This window comes from Marmota flaviventris, chromosome 2 (genome assembly GCF_047511675.1).
Source record: "Marmota flaviventris isolate mMarFla1 chromosome 2, mMarFla1.hap1, whole genome shotgun sequence".
Lineage (NCBI taxonomy): Eukaryota > Metazoa > Chordata > Mammalia > Rodentia > Sciuridae > Marmota > Marmota flaviventris.
This window is the reverse complement of record NC_092499.1, coordinates 101716790-101738413: the sequence shown is the minus strand read 5'-3', so window position 1 is coordinate 101738413 and position 21624 is coordinate 101716790. Positions and strand designations below refer to the sequence as shown.

At 34.2% G+C, this 21624-nt stretch overlaps 1 protein-coding gene across 2 annotated transcripts in view; it reads right to left on the bottom strand.

Moving 5' to 3' along the window:
- Positions 1–21624, bottom strand: part of Unc13c (unc-13 homolog C) — a 562417-nt gene that overhangs the window by 109457 nt on the left and 431336 nt on the right. For both annotated transcript variants that reach the window (XM_027925904.2, XM_071607322.1), the window contains 2 exons: positions 13386–13463; positions 8667–8744 (listed from right to left, as the gene is read on the bottom strand). In XM_027925904.2, coding sequence (XP_027781705.2) covers positions 8667–8744; positions 13386–13463 — 156 coding nt within the window. The remainder of the gene's footprint in view (positions 1–8666; positions 8745–13385; positions 13464–21624) is intronic.

The following is a 21624-nucleotide window of genomic DNA, read 5'->3' as shown; positions in this document are numbered from 1 at the left end:
TCCTTAGAGAGATTCTCTTCAAGAATATGGATGACCATTTTCAGAGATAGACTATGCCATATTTCCTTATTCCATTTAGATGTGCAAGAATGTTATGTTAGAAGTATCAGTTGTAGTGTATAAATTGGTGTTTCTTACTTGGTTTCAAAAATTCGAAGAACATCAGTAACTGTCTCCCATCCTAATTAAAGAGTATGCAGTGAATCCCACTGTCATTGTGCTTCAAATCAACTAAATGCCTTTGAGATATGTTAGTTTCTTTAGCCTAGACAACTAAAGGGGGGGAAAAAGAATGCCTTATCTTTTGAAATTCATTCAGTGTAGTTTTGAGTTAGTGAAGATGTAGCAAAGTTTGGATTTCTGTTTCTCTGTATTGTTTTACCTTAAATCACATCTCCAAGTCTCATGAGTGACATGTCATTCTTTTCTCTTAGACATTTTCTTCCCTTCTAGATTACACCGCACACCATCCCTCAACTTTATGGATTGCTAACAAGGTTCTTGTCCTTCTAACTACAGAATTTTAGAATATAGTGCACCTTGTTTCTTTCTGAAGTGAGAAAAACCAGCACCTATATAATGTGTCATGGTTTTGGAGCAACATTGAGATTAAAGTGTAGCACTTTTAGAAGTCATTTTCTCTGAAGCAACTCCCTTCTGAAGATATTCATTTAAAAAAGACAATTGTTAATAGACTAGGTAAGAAAAATTCTGAATCAAGAAGTGAAAAGGACAGGACAAATGGAGAAAACACTTAAAAGATATATCATAAATCATGTTTGACACCCCAAAAAATATGGAGGAAGAAGATGGAAGTCAAAGATGACTTTCACATTTCTGCCTTAAGCACCTGTATTCTATTAACCAAGTCAGAGAAAACAAGAGGAGAAATAACTTGTAAAGAAATCTGGAGCATATTAACTTCATCTATGAGCTGCCTAACTGTACAACTGTACAAAGTAGGAATATGTTGAGAATATAAGAAATGAGACAATCTATGTTCAGAACATTATTCTCTTAATACTGCCTTTTTACCCTGCCCCACTCTCTTTTCCTTTTGGCTGTTCACATGAACTCATTCATAGTGAACCACAGTTCACCACTATGAATACACATTCAACTAACTGAATTCAGTACCCATTGACCTCAAGTGATAGGAACAGAGCATCCTTAGTGAGACATGTGCAAGAGATGCCTGAGGAAGCCAAGCCAGACATGGTGGTGCACACTTGTAATCCCAGAGTCTGGAGGGATAAGACAGGAGGACTGCAAGTTCAAGGCTAGCTTCAGCAATTTGGCGAGGCCCTAAGCAACTTAGTGAGACCCTGTCTCAAGATTAAAAGACAACAAACAAAAAATGGCTGGGGATGCAGTGGTAAAGTGTCCTGGGTTTAATCCCTACTACACAACAACAACAAAATCAAGAGAAATGCTTGAGGACTCTGAGGACTGCTCTGTCAATCTGTCAAGTAACAGATGAGGGAGGATGGTCTGGGTTTAAGAGGTTAGGTTTCGAGTATCAGGAAGAAGGAAAGGGGACAGGCTGGTTAAGGGCTACCATGTTACTTTTAAGAGGCCTAAATTCTGGTTCTACAGCACAGTGGGGTGTATATGACAATAGTGCATTGTGTATCTCAAAATAGCTACAAGAGAGACTTTTGACTGCATTATAAAGAAATGATAAACTTGATAAGTATACTAATTATCCTGAGTTGATCATTACAATGCATACATGAATTGAAACATCACGTAGTACCACATAAATATGTACATTAGGTGTCAATCAAAAAAAAAATGAGAATAATAAAGACCAAAAAGCAAGAAAAGTGGAAAAGGAAGTTTTTTAGTGACTACATTGAATTATGGTTTGTTATGACAGGTGTGAGCAAGTCAGAGTGATCACAACAAAATAATGACATGGCCTTATTATAGAGGATGGCAGTTTTAATGAAACTATTTCTTTCCCTCCTGGCTGTGTCATGTATCTGTTCTTAAGTTTTCTCTAGGTTCAGAGAGAGGTTATTCTAAAAGGAGATTTGGCAGTATATGAGTGACCCTCTGATCTCTCTAATGCTCTCGGGAACAAAGTTAACAAGGAGCACCTGCTGGGACCTGTATTTCATTTTGACATGGATTGCCAGCCCAGAAACCTCTCAAAACCACCTTGATAGTTTCTTCTTTAATTTCACAAGCTCATCTGTTAGCCAGACTTTATGTGGTCGTAGTGCTGGATTCTTAATAATATTTATTAAATCACTTCAATACAAATTGCCCTTCTAGCCCTCCTTATTCTTTTAATTTTCTATTAAATCCAATTTGTTAACGTTAATTGCAGAGATGGTTAGGGAGAGAATCAAGCAATATCTACATGCTGAAAATAAAGGGCTAGCACTTTAATCATTCAGTCATCTTTGTTATCTGGTACTATAAAACTGGTTGCTTTTACTGAATTAAAATAAATTCAAATAAAAATCTTACTTTTGGGGCTGGGATTGTGGCTCAGGGGTAGAGCGCTCACCTAGCACGAGCAGGACCCGGGTTCAATTCTCAGCACCACATAAAAGTAAAGGCATTGTGTTGTGATATTTACATCTAAAAATAAATAATTTTAAAAAACCTTACTTTTGAGCTTTATTTACGCAATGAGAATCCAGAGATTGGAGTTTATTTGGACTACTGCAGATCAAGATATAATAATTACAACTTTTATTTAAAGAATATTTTTAAGTTTAAAAAGATTGTTATTTCTCTCCCGTGAATCTTATCTCTTTAATCCCTTGAATTCTCCTAACAAAGTCCAAGGGTTTTTTTTTGGAGGGTGGAATGGGGTAGTGCATCTTAGTAATTATTGTATTTTTAGTGCCTAGTAAAATTTACAGCATGTAATATGTGCTCAGCAAATAAATATTTGTTGAATGACAAATGAAGGTATAAATTCTGTTTTCATGTTCCACCTGTTCTGGCCTCTATTTTCCGTAAAGCATTCAGCCTACAGGGGAAGAAATGTTTAGAATGGTCCAGACAGACATGGAGCATTGGGATTCTGGGTATCTCTTTCATTAAAAGCTGAAAGGTATCTCTACTCTGTTTACAAGATCTTACTCCTTGTAACTCTTTGAGGCCAAAGACATCTTTTTTAATGGTATTTCCTACTCCAATTCCTGACACAGCAGATGCAATGAATACAAGTAGGTAACAATGGATACTTAAATATTGCCATTTACAAAGTTTTTAAATTCTTGAAGAAACAATTTTAGAACTGAAAGTAAAATAATGGAATGAGTTGAAATTGACTATTTTGTTATTTAATTATTTCCAGTATATACTGGATAATTTATTTGGTAATTGCTGAAAAAGATAAAACAGCCAATTGACCCTCATTAATTTGTTTACTACTAAATTATATTTCTATGTATATTGAGGGGAGAAGTTGAGTTAAATCAGAAACCTGAATATTAAATTTAAATCTATCAAATCACTTTTTATAAGTTTATGTACAAAATGTAGAACGTTTTGGGGAAGTGCTGGACTTTTCTATATGATTGCTTCTTGGTCACCTATATTTTGGAGTTATTACATTCCTTGATACAAATATTTGCATGCAATATCATTTGCTGTGCCAATGACAATTCAAACACATCAAATCAAGATTCAATATATTGTACAAATTAGATTGTAGATGAAGGAAACATTAATACCTTTTACCAGCCTACCAGAAAGTAGGCTGGTAAAAGTGGAGCACAAATAAGAAAAAGGTATTCTGTGCTCTTTTCTAATTATATTTTCCCTGTTTTAAAATCATAGAGCAGTGATTTTCAAAATGTAGTCCCTATCCTAGTAGCATCAGTAACTCTAGAAATTTGTTATAAATAAAAATAATGGGGCTCCACTCTTGACCTACTGAAGCAAATACCCTGAGAATAGAGTTTGCAATGTATAAGCTTACTATGTAATTTTTATGCATGTTAAAATTCAGTAACTATTGACATGGAGGATTATTTCCTTTAAAGCAGTGGTCTTTAATCCTCTTGCACATATAATGAGAGGGTAGTGCCAGGTAGAAAATGACAGAGGTTAGTTTCTTTCCTCTTTGGTCTGGGGTTGCTTAGCTAATGACCAAGTCCATTTTACTAATAGGTTCTGCAATGAATTTCATTGAGCTACATACACACATACACTTTTGGGCAGGCAAATGCAATTTCTAATTGGCACTTTAAATTCACCAATAAAATTAAATATGATATAGATATGCATCTCTGAATCAAAAGAATATCTCAGTTGTTCCTCAAAATACACACATTTTAGTCTGGGCACAGTGGTGCATGCCTATAATCCCAGAAGCTCAGGAGGCTGAGGCAGGAGAATTGCAAGTTCAAAGTCAGCCTTAGTAACTTATTGAGGCCCTTAGCAACTTAGCAAGACCCTGTCTCAAGATTATACATAAATAATTAAATAAAAAAGGCTGGGATGTGGCTCAGTGTAAGCACCTCTGGGTTCAATATCTGGTAGCCTATCCCCCATCCCTCAAAAATACACATTTTAGGATTGTGGGGTTTTGTCACAGATTTCTTGGTCCTATTCAGCTTGGATATATGTAGAAGTCACCCTTTTAGGATATTTACCACCATGAGATGAGAATGTTGCATGATCTTTGAGACATATCAATAAAGATAGCATTACCATTGTGCCAACTTGTCTTCTTTGTGGTTAGAAGAATGAGAGAATTTAGCTGAACAAACCAACCCCATATCTTCCTAAACATCTTAATTATGGCTAACTTCTAGAATTTGAAGGACTGTCAAGCATTATCAGGCCTATAGAAAACTACAGATTCTTCTGTTTGAAAGGACTGTATCAATACAATATTGCAAAGAAGTAATTCACCTTTCACTTACATATAATCACAATTCTTCTAAATTACTATGTTTTACAGAGTTCTATAACCATACTTATTAATTCCTGAAGAAAAATTAAATTTTTAATTATTTAATTTTCTTTTTCATATATTATACAAATTAGATTGTAGATGAAGGAAACATTGATAAGTCATTATCATGTACTATAACCATATGTTTCTGTAACCAAATAAATGCAGACTAAGTATTTGTAACTGATATATGCTGAATTATATTCATGAAGTAATTAAGCTATTAAAATAATAAAAACAAAAAAAAAGTTTTACTTTTGAGCTATTTGAGCTGTTAAAGATAATAAAATAAACATTCACCAGTGAACAACAATTATCACATGGCATTTTGATAATGATTTTTCTGTTCTAGTGTGACAATGTGATAGGTAACACAGTTGGGGATAGGGGTATAAATTATTAACCTCTCTGATTTCTGAAGTCAGTTCATAACTTGGGCTGGCTCTTTTATTTTAGTATAGTGATTCCTAAACTGTATGAACATAAAAATATCACTTGATGTGCTTTATGAAAATAATCTGGTCCTCATTTCTAAAGTTACTTTTTCTGTGTAATTCACAAAACTTATTCTGTATTACCTAGAGAAATCAAGTTGTGATTGTAAAACATACTCTTATACACAGAGAAGCTTTTGGAAAGTCACTTTCTAGGAGAAGAAATTTTGTGGTTTGCTTTTCATTTTTGATTTTCTTATTAAACAGGGTACTGGAAAAGAACTCTGTTGACATGGCCCATGGGACATCATGTGTGTACTTCCTAATGAAAACAGCTTAAGTGATTACTATTTGGAGCCATCTTGAACAACATAATCCCAATGTTGTTCAACAATGTTTCCATCCTGGACTCCACACAGAGTGCATTTTTCCACCACAAAAGGGTTTAAAATAATCCTGTTTCCAGAGAGAAAAGAAGGTTAATCCTAAAAAACAAAGAGCAACTGCCCTCACACAATGATCAGGTTAAAGCAGCAGAGAGCTGCAGCATCATGCAGCCATGCCTGCAAGCGGCCAGAACTTTGCAAAGTATAAGAGGCAAGCAACAGTGTTGTTAGAAGCCAACTAAGAAACACATGGCATTAAAAATATGTGGAGCAAATGCAATAACATATATTTACTCATTAGATTTGTGTAGTAAGAACTGCACATTACAGCACAGATGGAAGGGGACAAAATTTAATAAACTCCTAAAGAGTAAGATCAGTGGTAGAAAGTTTGCCTTTGGGTTTATAATCAGTTTCACTGTGAGGAAATATCTGGGAATTAGCATTAGTTCCCATAATATAACCTTTAAAGGCTATATAAGTATAAAAGCTATATACACTTTTCGTATTAAAGGGTGAATCCTGTCATTCTTGATAAAATCCTTGTCATCTTTATAAAATCCTCATATTAAGAAACCCATTTAGATACCGGCATATGCAGGTAAGGGTGTTGTAATGAATCTGCCTTTTACTTTGAGGTTCTTGTGTCTAGTGGAAGGTTAACAACAAATGACCCTAACATATTTCTGTATTAATTTAGTTTATTTCTGCCTGGAAGGTTGTATGTCACACTCAGACTTGGATTCAGGTCTTGTTTTCTCCTGATGCTTTATCAATTCCTATGCCAATGTAGACGGGTCCTGCTTAAATTTTTTTCTTAGCAAAAAAAGACAAAAGTTGAAAAAGAACTATGCATGGAGAGACAGAGATAGAGAGAGAAAACATAGAGGAGAATACATATATAGTGAGGAAAGGGAAGAAAGGTATTTAAATGTAGGAGATGAAGGATAATAAGGTCAATGTTATCCATCCAACAGGTTATATAGTTAGATGCTAGACATTCATTTCATTTATTAAATTAAAAATTCCTTTTAAATTATGTATGAGGAGTTTAACAAATAGATATTGCATGGCTATAAAAAGAGAACTCACCACACTCAGCATTTCTGTCTTTCTTATTTTTTCCAGTAAAGAGTTCTCAAAATTAAATTTATAGTGTGAAACTTGGACATTTCAAACTGATTCTTATCTGAAATAAGAATCCATTTTTGACTGACAACTGAGCCACCTAACAACTTGTTTACTTAGCAGGTGGCTTAGCCCATACAGTTTCTTCTAAGTACAGGTTTGATTAATGTGTTCCGTCTGTCTTTTCTGATTTTTCTGGTTAATATTCGGCTCAGCAATATATTAGTCATATTGGAGAGCACAGATCGAATAAAAATGAAATAATAATAACATGAAGAGAAATTTCTGGAAATATGACATTTTAAACATAAGCTCATTCTTAAATGATTCCTGGTCTTTACAATTCACTGAAAGGAGATGGGATTTCCCATAAGAAATCAGTAATTTATTTACTACTTTTCAAAATTGTAAATGGACTTAGAAGTCTGAATATAAAAGCATCACTAAAATTAAGAAGGGGATCTTAAGTTATGATCCTTGAGTGCTTGTGCTCAACCAGTTTAGCACATGAAGTTTGAAATGAGATTGATGCCCTCCAACCTTGCAACAGTCATTAACACACTTTGGGGAATTAAGCCTTATTTTGTGCAAATTACACTGAGACTGCAAGGGAAACACAGCTCATAAAAGTTCATGTTAAAAAGTTTTGCACCATCACACACATATTCTGGTGCTTCTCATTTGTAGGATGTTAAGTAGCAACTTCATTTTTTTTAAGAGACTGAAAATGAAACAGAAATAGTTGAGTGAGAGGCGTGTATAAATATCCTCTCAGGGTTAAAAGCAACTTCGTACATGAAGAAGCACCATCATAAAAAAGCATTTCCAGCATCACAGATTTAGAAATAAAAGAGATACGTGCTTTGAACTTCAACCTAGTTTTACATATGTCTACATTTTACCACAGTTAGGATAATGTATACTAACTTTGAACAGAAATATCCACACACTCAAAATGAGCTGTTCTTGGGATTGTTCTCAGGATTGTTTCATTATGGGGAGGATACAGTGATTGAGTAAGAAACCCTGCTTCAAGACTCTCGCCCTCAGCACTTTCTCCATTTCTCAATCCTCACACAGTCAAATGTTTGGGGGGGCCTGCTGGTGGGGGGTGGGGGAGGCGCGAGGAGGACTGCCAGGCAGGAAGAGGCAAGTGCACAGCTAATGTTTCACTCTGCCTGATCCAAACAAGCAAATGAGAGTTAAGTAGGCAGTGCATTGGCCTTTTGGTGTAGTGTCAGAGAAACAGCCAGGCAAAGGATCAGATGCATACTATCACAAACCTCATAAAAGAATCTCTCTCCTTCCTTCTTCTGTTCATGGAATTGGAAGCCAAAGATGTTGGACAGAGACATGACACATTACAGACACAACACACAACACATTTTGACATAGCTTTTTTGATGTGAAAAATAAACCACTGATATATCCAAAACCATTCATGCCACAATGTGTATTTCATAACAAACATCAATATTAAACTGACATTGTACAATACAATAAAAAATCTATTATTTGTGGTGCTTTACAGATCATTAGCATATGTGCATATATTTGTGTATATATGACTCTATATACACAAGACAAAAGGCTTTCTCCCTCCTTCCATTCACACTTCTCTTTACTAAAGTACTCTATTGTAGGTAAAAATTTCCTTGATTGATAATGGGATTTTAGATTATCATCACTTTACGTTCTTTGACAAGCCATGTAAAAATTTGATTAACGAGATATTCTGCTAATGATCTCTAAGTAGGTATTCAACAAGTGCAGGAATAAAAACACACTTACCTCTTTCCCTCCCATAGATTCAAACATTTTTTCCAGCTGGACTCGTAATTGTTGAATATTGTTCATCAAGATACAGGGCTTTAAACAAGGAAAATAGAAGAGTATTTTGAATATCATATAAATATATATATTGAATGAATTTACCTTAAATGTGGCAGTATACAGCTTTCATTGCTGTCCTATTATATTTGGCAAATACAATCACTCAGCTACTTCAAAATATGGCTAACAGCTAAGGATCGAAAAGGAAACAATATAATGATCATTTTGGGAAATGAAATTTAATAACATACTACACAATAGACCATTGGAGACTTGCTCCTAGGATTTTTTATCCTGAATATAGTGGCATTTCATGCTTAGAAATTAGCCACATTATTTTTGAATTTTTACTTTGGGAAAAACAGATTAGTTTAAATTCTGAAATTTCACTGTTTAAAGACAAAGCACCATCTGAAAATTTTAATATATACATATTAAACCCAGAATTGAACCCAGTGCCTCACACATGCTAGGCGAGTGCTCTATTTGCTGAATCACTGAGCTACAACACCAACCCTCAAAATTTTAAATCCAAGAAAATTTTTAGAAAAGTAAGATCACCTTTAATGAATTTCTCTTGCTACTGATAAAGTGCATATGCTGATGATATTCAGGTCCCCTTGTTACCTGTTTCTGATCCATATTTCCCTTTGCATTTTCCTCTGTGCCTATGAATCATATCTATCATTTGGGTTAGAGCTTTCTTTCCTAGATTTTATCTTTCTTTTTATCACTTATGTGGCATTTGCTTTATATTACTTTATATTTAAGTTGCCTCTCACCAGCTAACTTTAAACACATTGTACTTGCTGAGTTGCTTTTTTTTCTATTTTTTCTTACTTGCAGACTATTGCGCATTACTTTAAATATAATATATGCCTTAAAAACATTGTTTTTGTTTCCAAAGTTTCATAGATATAATAATAAAAAAAAATGTGAAACTTTGTGAGAAGACTAGATGTGATCTTAGAAGAGTGGAAATTAATTTATAATTGGAAAAGTAAAATTTGGAATAGTTACAGAATCATTTAATATTTCCTGCATATCAATTCTAAAGAGCCAGTAAGTACATCAGTGGAGGAGACAACAAAGAAAGGAAAATGGATATATCGTTCAAGTTGCTGGGAAATGAGCCAATAATGAATCAGAGAGTCAAGCAAAGGACTCACAGGATGTCAGAGAGGTAGTAGCTCTCATCAGTGGAAAGATTTTATTATTGCCTTAACCACATTCCTGACCTTTGAAAAACTTTGTACTTGACTCTTAAAGTGACCACATCTTGACATTGATTTATGAAAACAATTTTAAACTTCTATTCTGATCCTTTGATTCTAGTCACTTAAATACTAATTGTTTTTAGCACAGATAACTGAGATTTATCTCTCATAGATTCCAGTTAGCTGAATCAGAATGTTCCATAAATGATTCTGACCCCTGCCAGGATCAGAACTACTTTACCTAGGTTTACTCCTATTTCTGAATTTTCAGGGAATTCAGCATCTTGCCCTGATGTCCACACTGAGCCAATGTGCTATTTTCTTCCACTAGGAAATAGGGTCATTGTGATAATTTTTATTGCAGAAGGGGAAGATTTGGCATGAATTTGGTAATTGTACCAGGAAGAAATCCAAGGTCAAAATAAGACTATGTTTTATAATGAGAACCCTTCTCAAGGGTGAAGGATTTTATCACTTGCTCCCAGTGGGTCTGACTCTCATGTGATTTTTCAATATTAGCATTGAAGCCTATCTTTGTTGGCACACATAACAGGATCCCAGTACCAGCTTTATAAATGAAGACTAACCACCAAGCCTTTTTAACATGATCATTTCTGAGCTATTAAAAACGAAATAAAAATGGGTGGTTGGGCTCTCTTGGCATGGATTGCTACTGACCCTATGGATTGCTATGCAGAAAAAGAGATGCAATTATCCAGAGGAAGATAAAAATAAATATGCAATTCTCCTCTTTTAGTAAGCTTTTTGTGGCCTTGAAATGCCCAAAGTTCACTTTTATTATATCAGTATTTTAAATCAATTCATCAAATAACTGATGAGAACTAGATTACAAAAATCTACCTTAAATGCAATCATGAAATGGCTTTTAGTTTAAACATATCATAGTAAACAAACAAATAAACAAAAGAACATTAATCTAAATCAGGGGTATTGCTTGTTTAGGATTTTAGTAAGTTAAAATAACCCATGTTTGAAGTCAAATAGTATCTTTTTATTTGTGCATTTTGGCTTTCTTCCTAAAAATATAGTCCATTTCATTTGATCTTAATCTAAAACAGTTAGGAACCTGAAATATGATGAATACAAAAATTAGTTTTGTTTAAACTAGGGCCATTTCTACATTGCTGAAGTATTTCTGAGTTAAAATATTTTTTTTTAATTATCAAAAATAAAGCAATTATGATTTTGATAATTTTGATATCTTTTAGAATATGGGATCAAAAGGATAAAAGTGTTTTGACCCATTTGCAATTTAAAATGTCACAGTAGAACATTACTTATTCTGACATGGACACTGTAGTCTTTAACTTTGACCCCTAGCAAATCAAATGTATGGTCATATCTTAAATGATGTCTAACTTTAAATGTTTCTAGCTCAATTTGCAGATAAACTACTATATCACAACATATATACTGAGAAATTTACAATAAATTTCAATGGTGTTAATACTAAAATAAATTTATAGTAATAGTTACATGTATTCATGAAAATGTACAAAAGCACTTACTTCCTTTGTCTCAAGTGAAAGCGTAAATCAAGTAACAAATTTATATTCTTTTATAAAAGTTAGAAGTTAAAATAATACTAATAATAACAGAAAGGAGATCACTAGAGTAGAGCAAGAGGCTAGGAGGAGGGAGAATGGGAGGGAAAGAGAAGGCACCAGGAAGAAGATTGATCAAATTATGTGCATGGACAATGATGGCATAATGAATCCCATTATTATGCATAATTATAATGTACTCACAAAATGTTAAAATGATTCTTTGAATTTAAGCAATCATGTATAAGGCTGGTAAAGGTATCAGTAAGTAGGGAAGAACAACTGAGGAAGGAAAGTTCCTGTGCTAGAATATTTGCAAAGGCTTCTTTTTCTTTTTTCTTACTATAAAAAATTATTTTAAAAAGCATGACTGGGATTGTGGCTCAGAGGTAGAGTGCTCATCTAGCACATGTGAGGCCCTGGGTTCGATCCTTAGCACCACATAAAAATAAGTAAATAAAATAAAGGTATTGTGTCCAACCAATTCTAAAACAAATAAATAAATATTTTTTTAAAAAGCATGAAACAGAAAAATTACATAGAATAATACAAAAATACTAATTGATAATATTTATCTTATGGTTTTTATTATAAAATATAATGTAGAGTGCTATAAAACATCAAGTTTGGAAGTCTATAGGAGTCTTTAAAAGTGAATTTTCCTTTGTGAAAAAAAGGAATTAACTTTAGTATTTCACAACCACTTTTGGACTCCTCATTTTGCTATCCTAATGCAAACAGAATCTTTTTGAAATTATGAGGCATTGTTTAAAATTTTAATATAAACTTCAGATATGTTTATCTTCTATCCTTTAATTAGAAACATATGCTTCCAATAAATAATACTCTATTTTACCTTTAAAATATTCATAGTCAGTGTCAATTAGAAATCACTGCTGAGATATGTGAGAGTTAAAATTTCTAGGCAGCATATTAATTTAAGGGAAAGAGGCAACTTCTGGAACCCTTAAGAATCATCAGGACTGACTTAATGAGCTGTCAGCAAGAGGTCAATGGGGTTTCAGCAGACTAGTAGCTTTCTTAGAATTCTCTTTTAAATAGCAAGGACTGATTTTTTTTTTTTTTTTTTGAGGGGGAAAAATTCCTTGTTTTCTTCTCTTAAAAAAAAAGATAAAACTCTTAAAAATTTAACTTAAAAATCCTGTCTTCATTTCTTAACCACTTTTTTCAATACTTTTTGTTTGAAACCTCTTACTGTCAACATATTTTTCCTGTCAACATATTTTTCTTGTCAACATGTTTAGTGCTGTCAACGTATTTTTCCTAATAATACAAATGGTAAATAAGGAGTCTTTCACCTTTCATCATAAAACAGCCTTGATTATATTCCAAATAATCAGTTTATATTGCTTTTCTTTATACATTTTTTTGAGAAAGTTGGAATAATAGTTTGAATTTTATACGTATTTCCTCAATCATCAAAAAATACATTAATAATTCACAGTAAGAACCAATTTATTCCATATACTAACCATTCTTCTCAATCTACTTGAAAATATAAAGAACAAATTATACTTATTTTAGCATTGGTGTTAAAGTGAAACTAGTTGTTGTCAATACTTATCTAATTTTAACTTCCTAATTCTCAGATCCCATTGTTTATAGAGTATGTGAATTTTCAATGATATATGCTCATCTTGTTTCTTATCAACATGGAAAACCCAAAGGTTTTGAGACACTTTTCAACCTTCTTGTGAACCCTGTATTGAAACCAATTTGAGACTACTAGAGATATTTTCAAAAAATTTCTTGGGATCCCCATTTCTTATTGTCCTGTATGAATAAAGAAATTAATAATTTCTCTTGCTTCCTCAAAACTGGAAGAAGTAAATCTCAATGAGAGATAACTTGAAAGTAAAAACAGTTTTACTTACCACGTTTTCTTTATCACAATATGAACTGAAATCACTTGACACGATTGCCGCATACTGGACCAGAACTTTATTGATAGTCTAAGAAAGAAAGACACTGTGAAATTTATTCCGGCAAGTATGCAGTTTTACATGTACTATATAGGCTAATTCAAGGTCAGACTTAAGTGTTTTCAGCTGAAAGGGAGCCATCAACAGTGATTAAATCTAATCATTATTTAAAAAAAAAACTTCAATCAAAGTATCATATTTACTTGATAATTTGTCATAGTTCTGAGTGCATTTGAAATATTCCACATGAATTGATCCTATTTTAATATAATTTGCTCCACTGTAAAATGCTTTATTTTCTATTACTCATAATATACATAGGCCATCTCATGGCAACCTCCAACATGCTGTGTACTTACTATGTAGTGGTCTTTAATGGTCCCCCTTCCCATTTTTAAATAGATAATATTATGCTCTGTATCACCTTCCATACCTGTCATGCCAAATTTATCTGTAGTGGTCATTTTATCAACATTCTCCGTTGTTTCTAAGTACCTGATTTATGTACACATTACTTAGTAGTGACTATTTCAGTGATAGTGAATCATACTGAGAGAATAAAAAACCATTCCTTAAAACCCAAATGTTAGGGCTGGGGTTGTGGCCAGCGGTAGAGAACTTTCCCAGTGCATGCGAGGCCCTGGGTTCAATCCTCAGCACTACATAAAAATAAATAAATAAAAACAAAGGCATTGTGTACAACTAAAAGAAATAAATATTTTTTTAAAACCCCAAATGTTAGCTTTTGTTATGTCATACTATCCTATATCTTGATACATTTACCACTTTTTACTATTATAATTTGCATATGAAGCATTGCCAAAGGCTCTTGTGTTGAAAATTTGGTCTCTGATGCAGCAATATTCAGAAGTGGAAGTTAGGGGGAGTAATTTGATCATGAGGGCTGTAACCTCATCAGGGGATTAAACCACTGACAGATGAATGGACTGAGAGCTGGTGGAAACTGTAGAGGTGGTGGAAACTGAGAGGTGGTAGACCTGGTTGAAGAAAGTAGTCACTGAGGTTGTGACTGGGAAGGGTATTTGCTGTTATAGCCTCCTTTGTACTTCCCTTTTCTTCCTTTCTCTGTTTCTCTACCTCTCTCTTCTCTCTCTCTGCTTCTTAGCTTACTCTGCCATGCCCTTCCACCATGATATTTTGTCTCACTCACCCTTAGACCTAAAAAAATGGAGCCATCTAAGCATGGACTGAAACCTCAGAAAGCATGAGCCAAAATAAACTGTTCCCTCCTTTGTTTTTGTCAGGTATCTTGGTCACAGTGACAAAAAGCTGACACCTTTACAACATTATTTATAACCATTTCTGAGTCTAAGGATGCCCTCCGCTTCCATTAATTATGGAAAACAGAAAAATGAACAAACTAAGTTCATCAAATTTTATTGCAATTATGGAAATATGTATCAATAAGTTTGGATCCTACCACTTTAACATGTAGCTTAAAGTGTCATAAGCCAAATGTGGATGTGATTTTCTTAGAAAAGATGAAGCAAAAGTAACAGTAGAAACATGTCATCTCTTTTTAGAAGAAAGTCTAAATAAAAACATTTTTATTTCCTTTTTTGTATAATATATAATGCCTGAAGATATTTTTGTTTTTGTTTTTAATTCAAAATCAACTATGAGAGATATTCCAAAGTCAAGCTAACAGAAAGTGTTTACTCTATAAACGTCAATGCACCAAATGTGACTATAAGTTTGTTTATAGGCTTTTAAAATCACAATGAGAATCTGGAATTGGGACAATATGTAGACAGAAAATTGATATTTTTTAGAAGTATGTGGTAATGTGACAATATGCATCAATTTAAATAGAAAGTTAGTCTTGAGAAATATAAGAGCTTATCAAGCAGCAGACCAACATATTTGGGAAAACAGATGGTTGATCAGATTGAAATATCTTCTAAACACGTATCTTCAAATTTTACTTTAGACATAATGCTGAATTACTATGGGCTTTGTTAAGGAGTTCTCATTCCTTTGTACATATGAACATTACTCTCAAGTTATAATTTCTTAATGGCAGTGTCAACTGTAGGAATCATTTCACTATATTGCAAGAACAAACATAGGTCATATTCTTGACTTTAGGAGCTTGTTGCAAGTCAGACATTGTAACTTGTTCAGGATAAAGTTTGGGATACTCAAAAATCCCCTGGGTGACTTGCTGAACAGGTCGTTTTTGTTTATTTGCTCATTAATTTTTCTGGAGAAAAAAAAGGAGAATCCAGACCTCAGTTTACAATTATCCTCAGTGAATCCCCCATATTCTACCACTTTGCTTTACATCATAGAAAAACCCTAGTCCCTTGAATTTATGTGTGGAATAAACAATCCTGGGATCTCACATTCACTAGCCTAAGAATGCCAATGGAAATAAGACAGGATGGACTGGAGGTAAAGAAAAGTGCATAGTCTTATGGGATATAGTTTAAGACAATGTGCCTGCAGAGTGGCAATTATAATGCTGTAATAGCTCCTGGGTATTCTTTACTAATTTGCAAAGTATACTTGATTCAAAATGTGCAGTGCATATTTTAAGGGCAACTTCAATTTCATTTTAATTTATTTAATGAAATAAAATCACTACCAGACAGTTGTCTCCTAATACTAATACATATGCAATGCCTCTTAACTCATTGGTTTTCTGAGTGCAGCTCTGGGATCAGCAGCACCATAAGCATCACCTGGAAACATCTGGTCCCATCCCATATCTGCAGTTAGCAATTTTGGAGTTGAGCCCCTGTAGTCTGGGTCTTAAACAAACCTTCAAGTGATTTTGACCATATTAGTTTGAGAACTATTGTCCTAACTAATACATGGGAAGGCAGGGGTAACTATGGAAGGGGTCCTAAGAAAGACCTGTATATGAGTTTAGGTTATGATTACCTTTGGGGGACTGGGCTATAGAAGTGAGAACAGTGCAGAGAGACCACATACAGCCTAGTGGGTATGTTTGTATCTTGTTCCATAATAAAATACAGTTTATACGAAGAAATGATCATGAGAAATAGAGGGTTCTTTTACAGATGCAGACAAAAAAATTACTATTCCAAGAGCTCCATATTTAAAAAAAGATGAAATTCTAATGGATTGTGGCAGTAGAAGCCAATGATTCTGCTGCATTTAAAGGATTAGAAAGGCTGACTAAAATATCTCCCAGCCTCAATCAGTTCTGATCGGACATGCAGCTAATGGTGTAGCATCGAGTGGGATAGGCATCAATTACCCAGACAAAGGCTCTGTGGTTTTCTGAGCTAACACCACACTAGTAGGAGTGGGCTGAATATCTTGTTAACACTCCAGTAGTTCCATCTATTACATTGCTCTTATCAGTGAGTTAAGAATTCTGGATCAAAACGTATCTTTCATTCACATTTTATGCATGTAACAGTACAGTATTAGATCAATGAAAGGAGGACAGGAAGACTGTCTCATCAATTCACCAACAGCAGAACTGTAACTTGGATGCCTTATGTTCTGTATTTTAACACATCCAAAATATGATAGGGCACCCCAATTCTTCCACCACAGATGCCCAGGTTTGGCCTTACAAGTAAAAATAGTGAGATTCACTTCCCCAGCTCACCAATTTATTTCTAATCACTTCAGGATGAGGAGGGAATGCAGCATAGTGGTTAAAAGCATTGCATGCATACCATTTTTAGGTGGGTGCTTTGTTTCTATAATTTAAATATTTTGAGCCTGTGCCATCATTTGAAACTTAGGGAAGATAATATTACCAATTTCTCAGGGTTGTTGTGAAGAATAAGTGAGACACCCTATATACATTAGATTTATATAGTGAGACACCCTATATAAAATATTAGCATTTTACAGACTTAATATATTGTTATTATTAATTTTGAAACTAGTATAAGGTTCCAGAAAACCAGGAATAGGAATGCATGTGCTTTGTTCACCATAATATCTCCAACTGGAAAATAGAAATATTTATATGTAGGACAATCAGTTAATATGTGTTGTTTTAAGTAATATTAATGGTATCATTATTTAATATCACCTTTTAAAATCAAACTCCCCATACTTGTTAAGAGCAACAACATGATCACAGGAGTAGTCACCCACTTGGTGAGTCAGCTCAGCTTCTGAATGTCCCTTGTATGAAATTTGCAGCATCTTGTTTGGCATCTTAATCAGTCTTATAAACTCTTTAGAAGAAATAATCATCCCTGAAACTCCCAATTTTTGAGGGCTAAATCTTCTAAAATATCTGCAGGCATCATTAATATGTCTTATTTCTAGGAGATGGTTTAAATCAGTATAAATCCCAAGAAGAGAATGAATGCATTTTCTGTGTATTTTGATATGCGTATTCCAATCCTAAGAGGGTAGAGTGTTTGAGACTAATAGTGACATCTTATGGAATTAAAACAAAAGAAAAAGCTCCAAAGGTCTGCAGTTATTATAAAATAGCAAATTATATTAATCACGAACTTTCATTTCTATCTAATTTTTACATAGATACAAATTATAGATAAAAAGGCTGACACTGGAAAAAAGAATCCAAATGATGTTTATGTACCCTTTCATTTGTTTATTTAATTTATTTTTCTTTTTAAAATCTATTTTGCATTTTAAGACACCGTGAGAGTTAAAAAAATACTGACATGATTTTTAAAAATCATTCTCACAAAATAGAATCTCTATTTCAATGCAAAACACAAATTTCTTTCCAAGGAAGTGTTTTTCATTATTACATTATTTATCTGTGATAATGATTAGATATTGTTGAATTCCTATACATTAAAAATGTTTTACTTAATTGAAATTTTTATTGTGCCAAAAAACACACATTTTCTCAGTGGCACATACATGGAACTTAAGTCTTTTCTTCTTGCTTCAGTGAATGTTTCTTAAGTGTGATTCTAATGGGATCAATTTGTCTATTCCCTCCTATCCCAACATGGCTGGATTGGGCTCAGCCTGGCAGCTTCAGAAAGATGAGTTGTTCAGGACCTTGGCCTGGTTAGCATTCCTCCTTTCTCACATTACTTCCATGTCTCCTGCCATTACCTGCTGCCTGGGTCCTCCAACAATGAATTTTCTGCTGTACTTGTCTGATGTACAACTACAATAGTATGTTACTAAATATATGCAGTCAGAGTTTTGAATTCTCATATGATCCTTCATCTGCTACAGGTTCTACAGTTCCAAGAATAGCATGTGACATACTTTCTCAAACACTATATTCCTAATGACCTCATTTCATTCATTTTTTGTATTTACCCAAGATTCAGCTTTTAGAATAATTCTTTTATAGATTTTATCCTATTAGGGGACTGTTATCATCTAATACCAAGAAAGTCCTCTCTAGGAATAATCCAAATAAATGTTTTTTAAGTTATTATCTTAAAAAGTAGAAGATTACTTGAGTCTTCCTAAATAATAAGTACAAGGATATGAGTTGAACGTATTTCATGGCAAAAAATATTGTAATAGAGTTTATGCTGACAGTTTGCTTAACAGTCTTCATGACTGCACATTTTATGCTGGCTAGCCTTTTGGCTTGTTCTTTGAGGTTCTTTACAATGTGGACCTAGTTTTCCCGTATTATTTTGTGAGCCTTCTGGGCTTGACTTACCTCATGGTTTCTCCTTGTGGGGACCCCTTGGGCTAAATTTCTTTTGCCACAGAGTGGTGAAGATATCTTACAGGGTCATTCAAAAAAGGTTTGATGTTTTATGACACAGAATTAAATCTTTGTGGTGTAAAACTATGGAATTTCTGGATTTAATTGTTACCTTAGCATAACTCTGTCTTATCACAGTTAATAAAGATGCTATCTCCTGCAAGACATCTTTCCTAATTATCTGTGAGAGAATCTGGTTAAACTTTTCTAAGAGTTAAGCCTATCTCTAACCTCACTGACAGGTTCAGACCCAAACCTGCCATTCACAATGGACCTTAACTTTTCAATGATAATGTCAAATGAAGATATGTAATTAGTATGTTTCTGGTTTAAAGCAGTTGCATGATCAATGTACACATGAGCTCAAATATGTTTCCTCAAGATTTTTCTGTTGAGGGGCTGGGGTTGTGGCTCAGTAGTAGACTGCTTGCCTAGCCTGTTTTAGGCACTGGGTTTGATTCTCAGTACTGCGTATAAACAAGTAAAATTAAGGTCCATGACAACTAAAAACAAACAAACAAACAAACAAAACAAAACCCTTTTCTGTTGAACCCTGAACCCTTCTCTAATTCCCAGTACCTCAGAATGTGACAGTATTTGGAGAAAAGTTTTTTATTTTTCTTTTTTTTTTTTTCAGTATGGGGAATTGAACCCAGGGGCACTTAACCACTGAATCACATTTCCAGCCCTATCTTTATTTTTTTATTTGAAGAGACAGGCTCCCACTAGGTTGCTCAGGGCACGTTAAATTGCTAAGACTGGCCTCGAACTTACTATTCTTCTGCCTCAGCTTCCCAAACTGCTGGGATTATAGGCATGCACCACCACACCCAATTGGAGAAAGACAATTAAGGTAAAATGACACCTCTATGATGGACTCTAATCCAATCTGTCATCCTTAATTTGAATACAAAGACATCAGCCACACCTTATACACAGAGGAAAGATCATGTGACGACATAGTGAAAAGGCAGGCCATCTACAAACTAGAGAGAGAGGACTCAGAAGAAACCAGACTTGTGGATACCTTGATCTTAGGCTTCTAGCCTTCAGAACTGGGGGAAAATAAATTTCTGTTGTTTAAGATGCTTAGTATGTGGTATTTTTGTTATAGCAGACTTGATATCTAAGAACTAATACATCTTAAAAAGTACAAAATTTAAACTGGGTTTTGTCATTTCCCTATTTTCTAACATGTCAAAATACACACACACACAAACACACACACACACACATTTCAACCTCTCTGATCCTCTGATTATAGCATTTGAATTTGTCACAGTTGTTTACAGTTTTGGTCTTCCTACTGTAAATTTTCTTCCGATAGAGATTATGCTTATTCACTACTACCCCATTATAACAGTAATAAGTGTTCAAGTAATCAGTGAGCTCTCACTGAATGAACATCCAAAACCTCAGTCATCATTCAACCCATGGAGCCAGACTTACATTTAGGTTGGTCAGACACAGGAATGTGTAGATAGTTCCTCTAAATTCCTACCCTGCTCAACAATCCCCCAACGTTTAGTGTTTCCTAGATTAGCCAAAAGATTAAGTCTAAACTTCACCTGTATAACAGAGATCTTCTAGTGATGAACCCAGCCTAATTCCATCTTAATATTGGGAGCCATCTCGTCACAAAGTCATGTAAAGTTAATTTCTATTTTACTATAAATTACTGCAATTTCTAAACTTGCTTGGAATGCCAGCCTGTGACTTGAACTTACCCATGCCTGGCTTTCCCTGACCAGATAACAACCCTCTCTAAAACCTTAGCAGCACCTCATAAATTCTGGTGTTGGGATCTAAGTTTACTCCCTAACTTGAAATGTTGAACCATTTAGATCATTAACCTACTATCTGCCTTTGTATTGTGCTTGTCAAAATCCTGTTATCTATAAGTTCTCAAGACACCCCACTTTGCAACTTTTTGTGCTATGAAACCATGCTCCTCGAGAGCTGGAGGACTGTCCTCTAACCCACGGATTTCAGGAGAGACAGTCCCGTTGGTCAGAATTACAAGCTTGCTTTAATTTGATTTAAAGTTGGAGTCGGTGGACTTTTTTTTTTTTTTTTGCTTTGTGGTTTAACAAAGATCAGAGCCTATCTTCATTCCCCCAACTTTTTCTTCTCCTGAAAAAAACCTTCTTCCTCTGCCCTTGCCCCCATGTTCAACTTTACCTCCTATTTTGTTCCTGCTGTTCCTCTGGTTAGAATACTTTTCTAACCTTTAAGGCTTCCATAAGCCCTACTTTTACCATGAAGCTTCTATTTCAGCTGTCAGCAGATTTCCTTCCACTCGATTTAGGGTAGATCCCACCACGCTCAAGGCTGAATTGTGTCCCCTTTCTTGTCATCTTCCAATTATTTTATGGTATATGATTTTTTTGGGGGTAAGATTTGATAGACAGAAGTTGGTTCTTTTCTTTCTTACATTTTCCTTGAAAATATTGGCAAACTTAAAAGCACACAGTAAGCTGCCTTACATTTTGAGAGGCAAAAAAGGCCTTAGGAGAAATT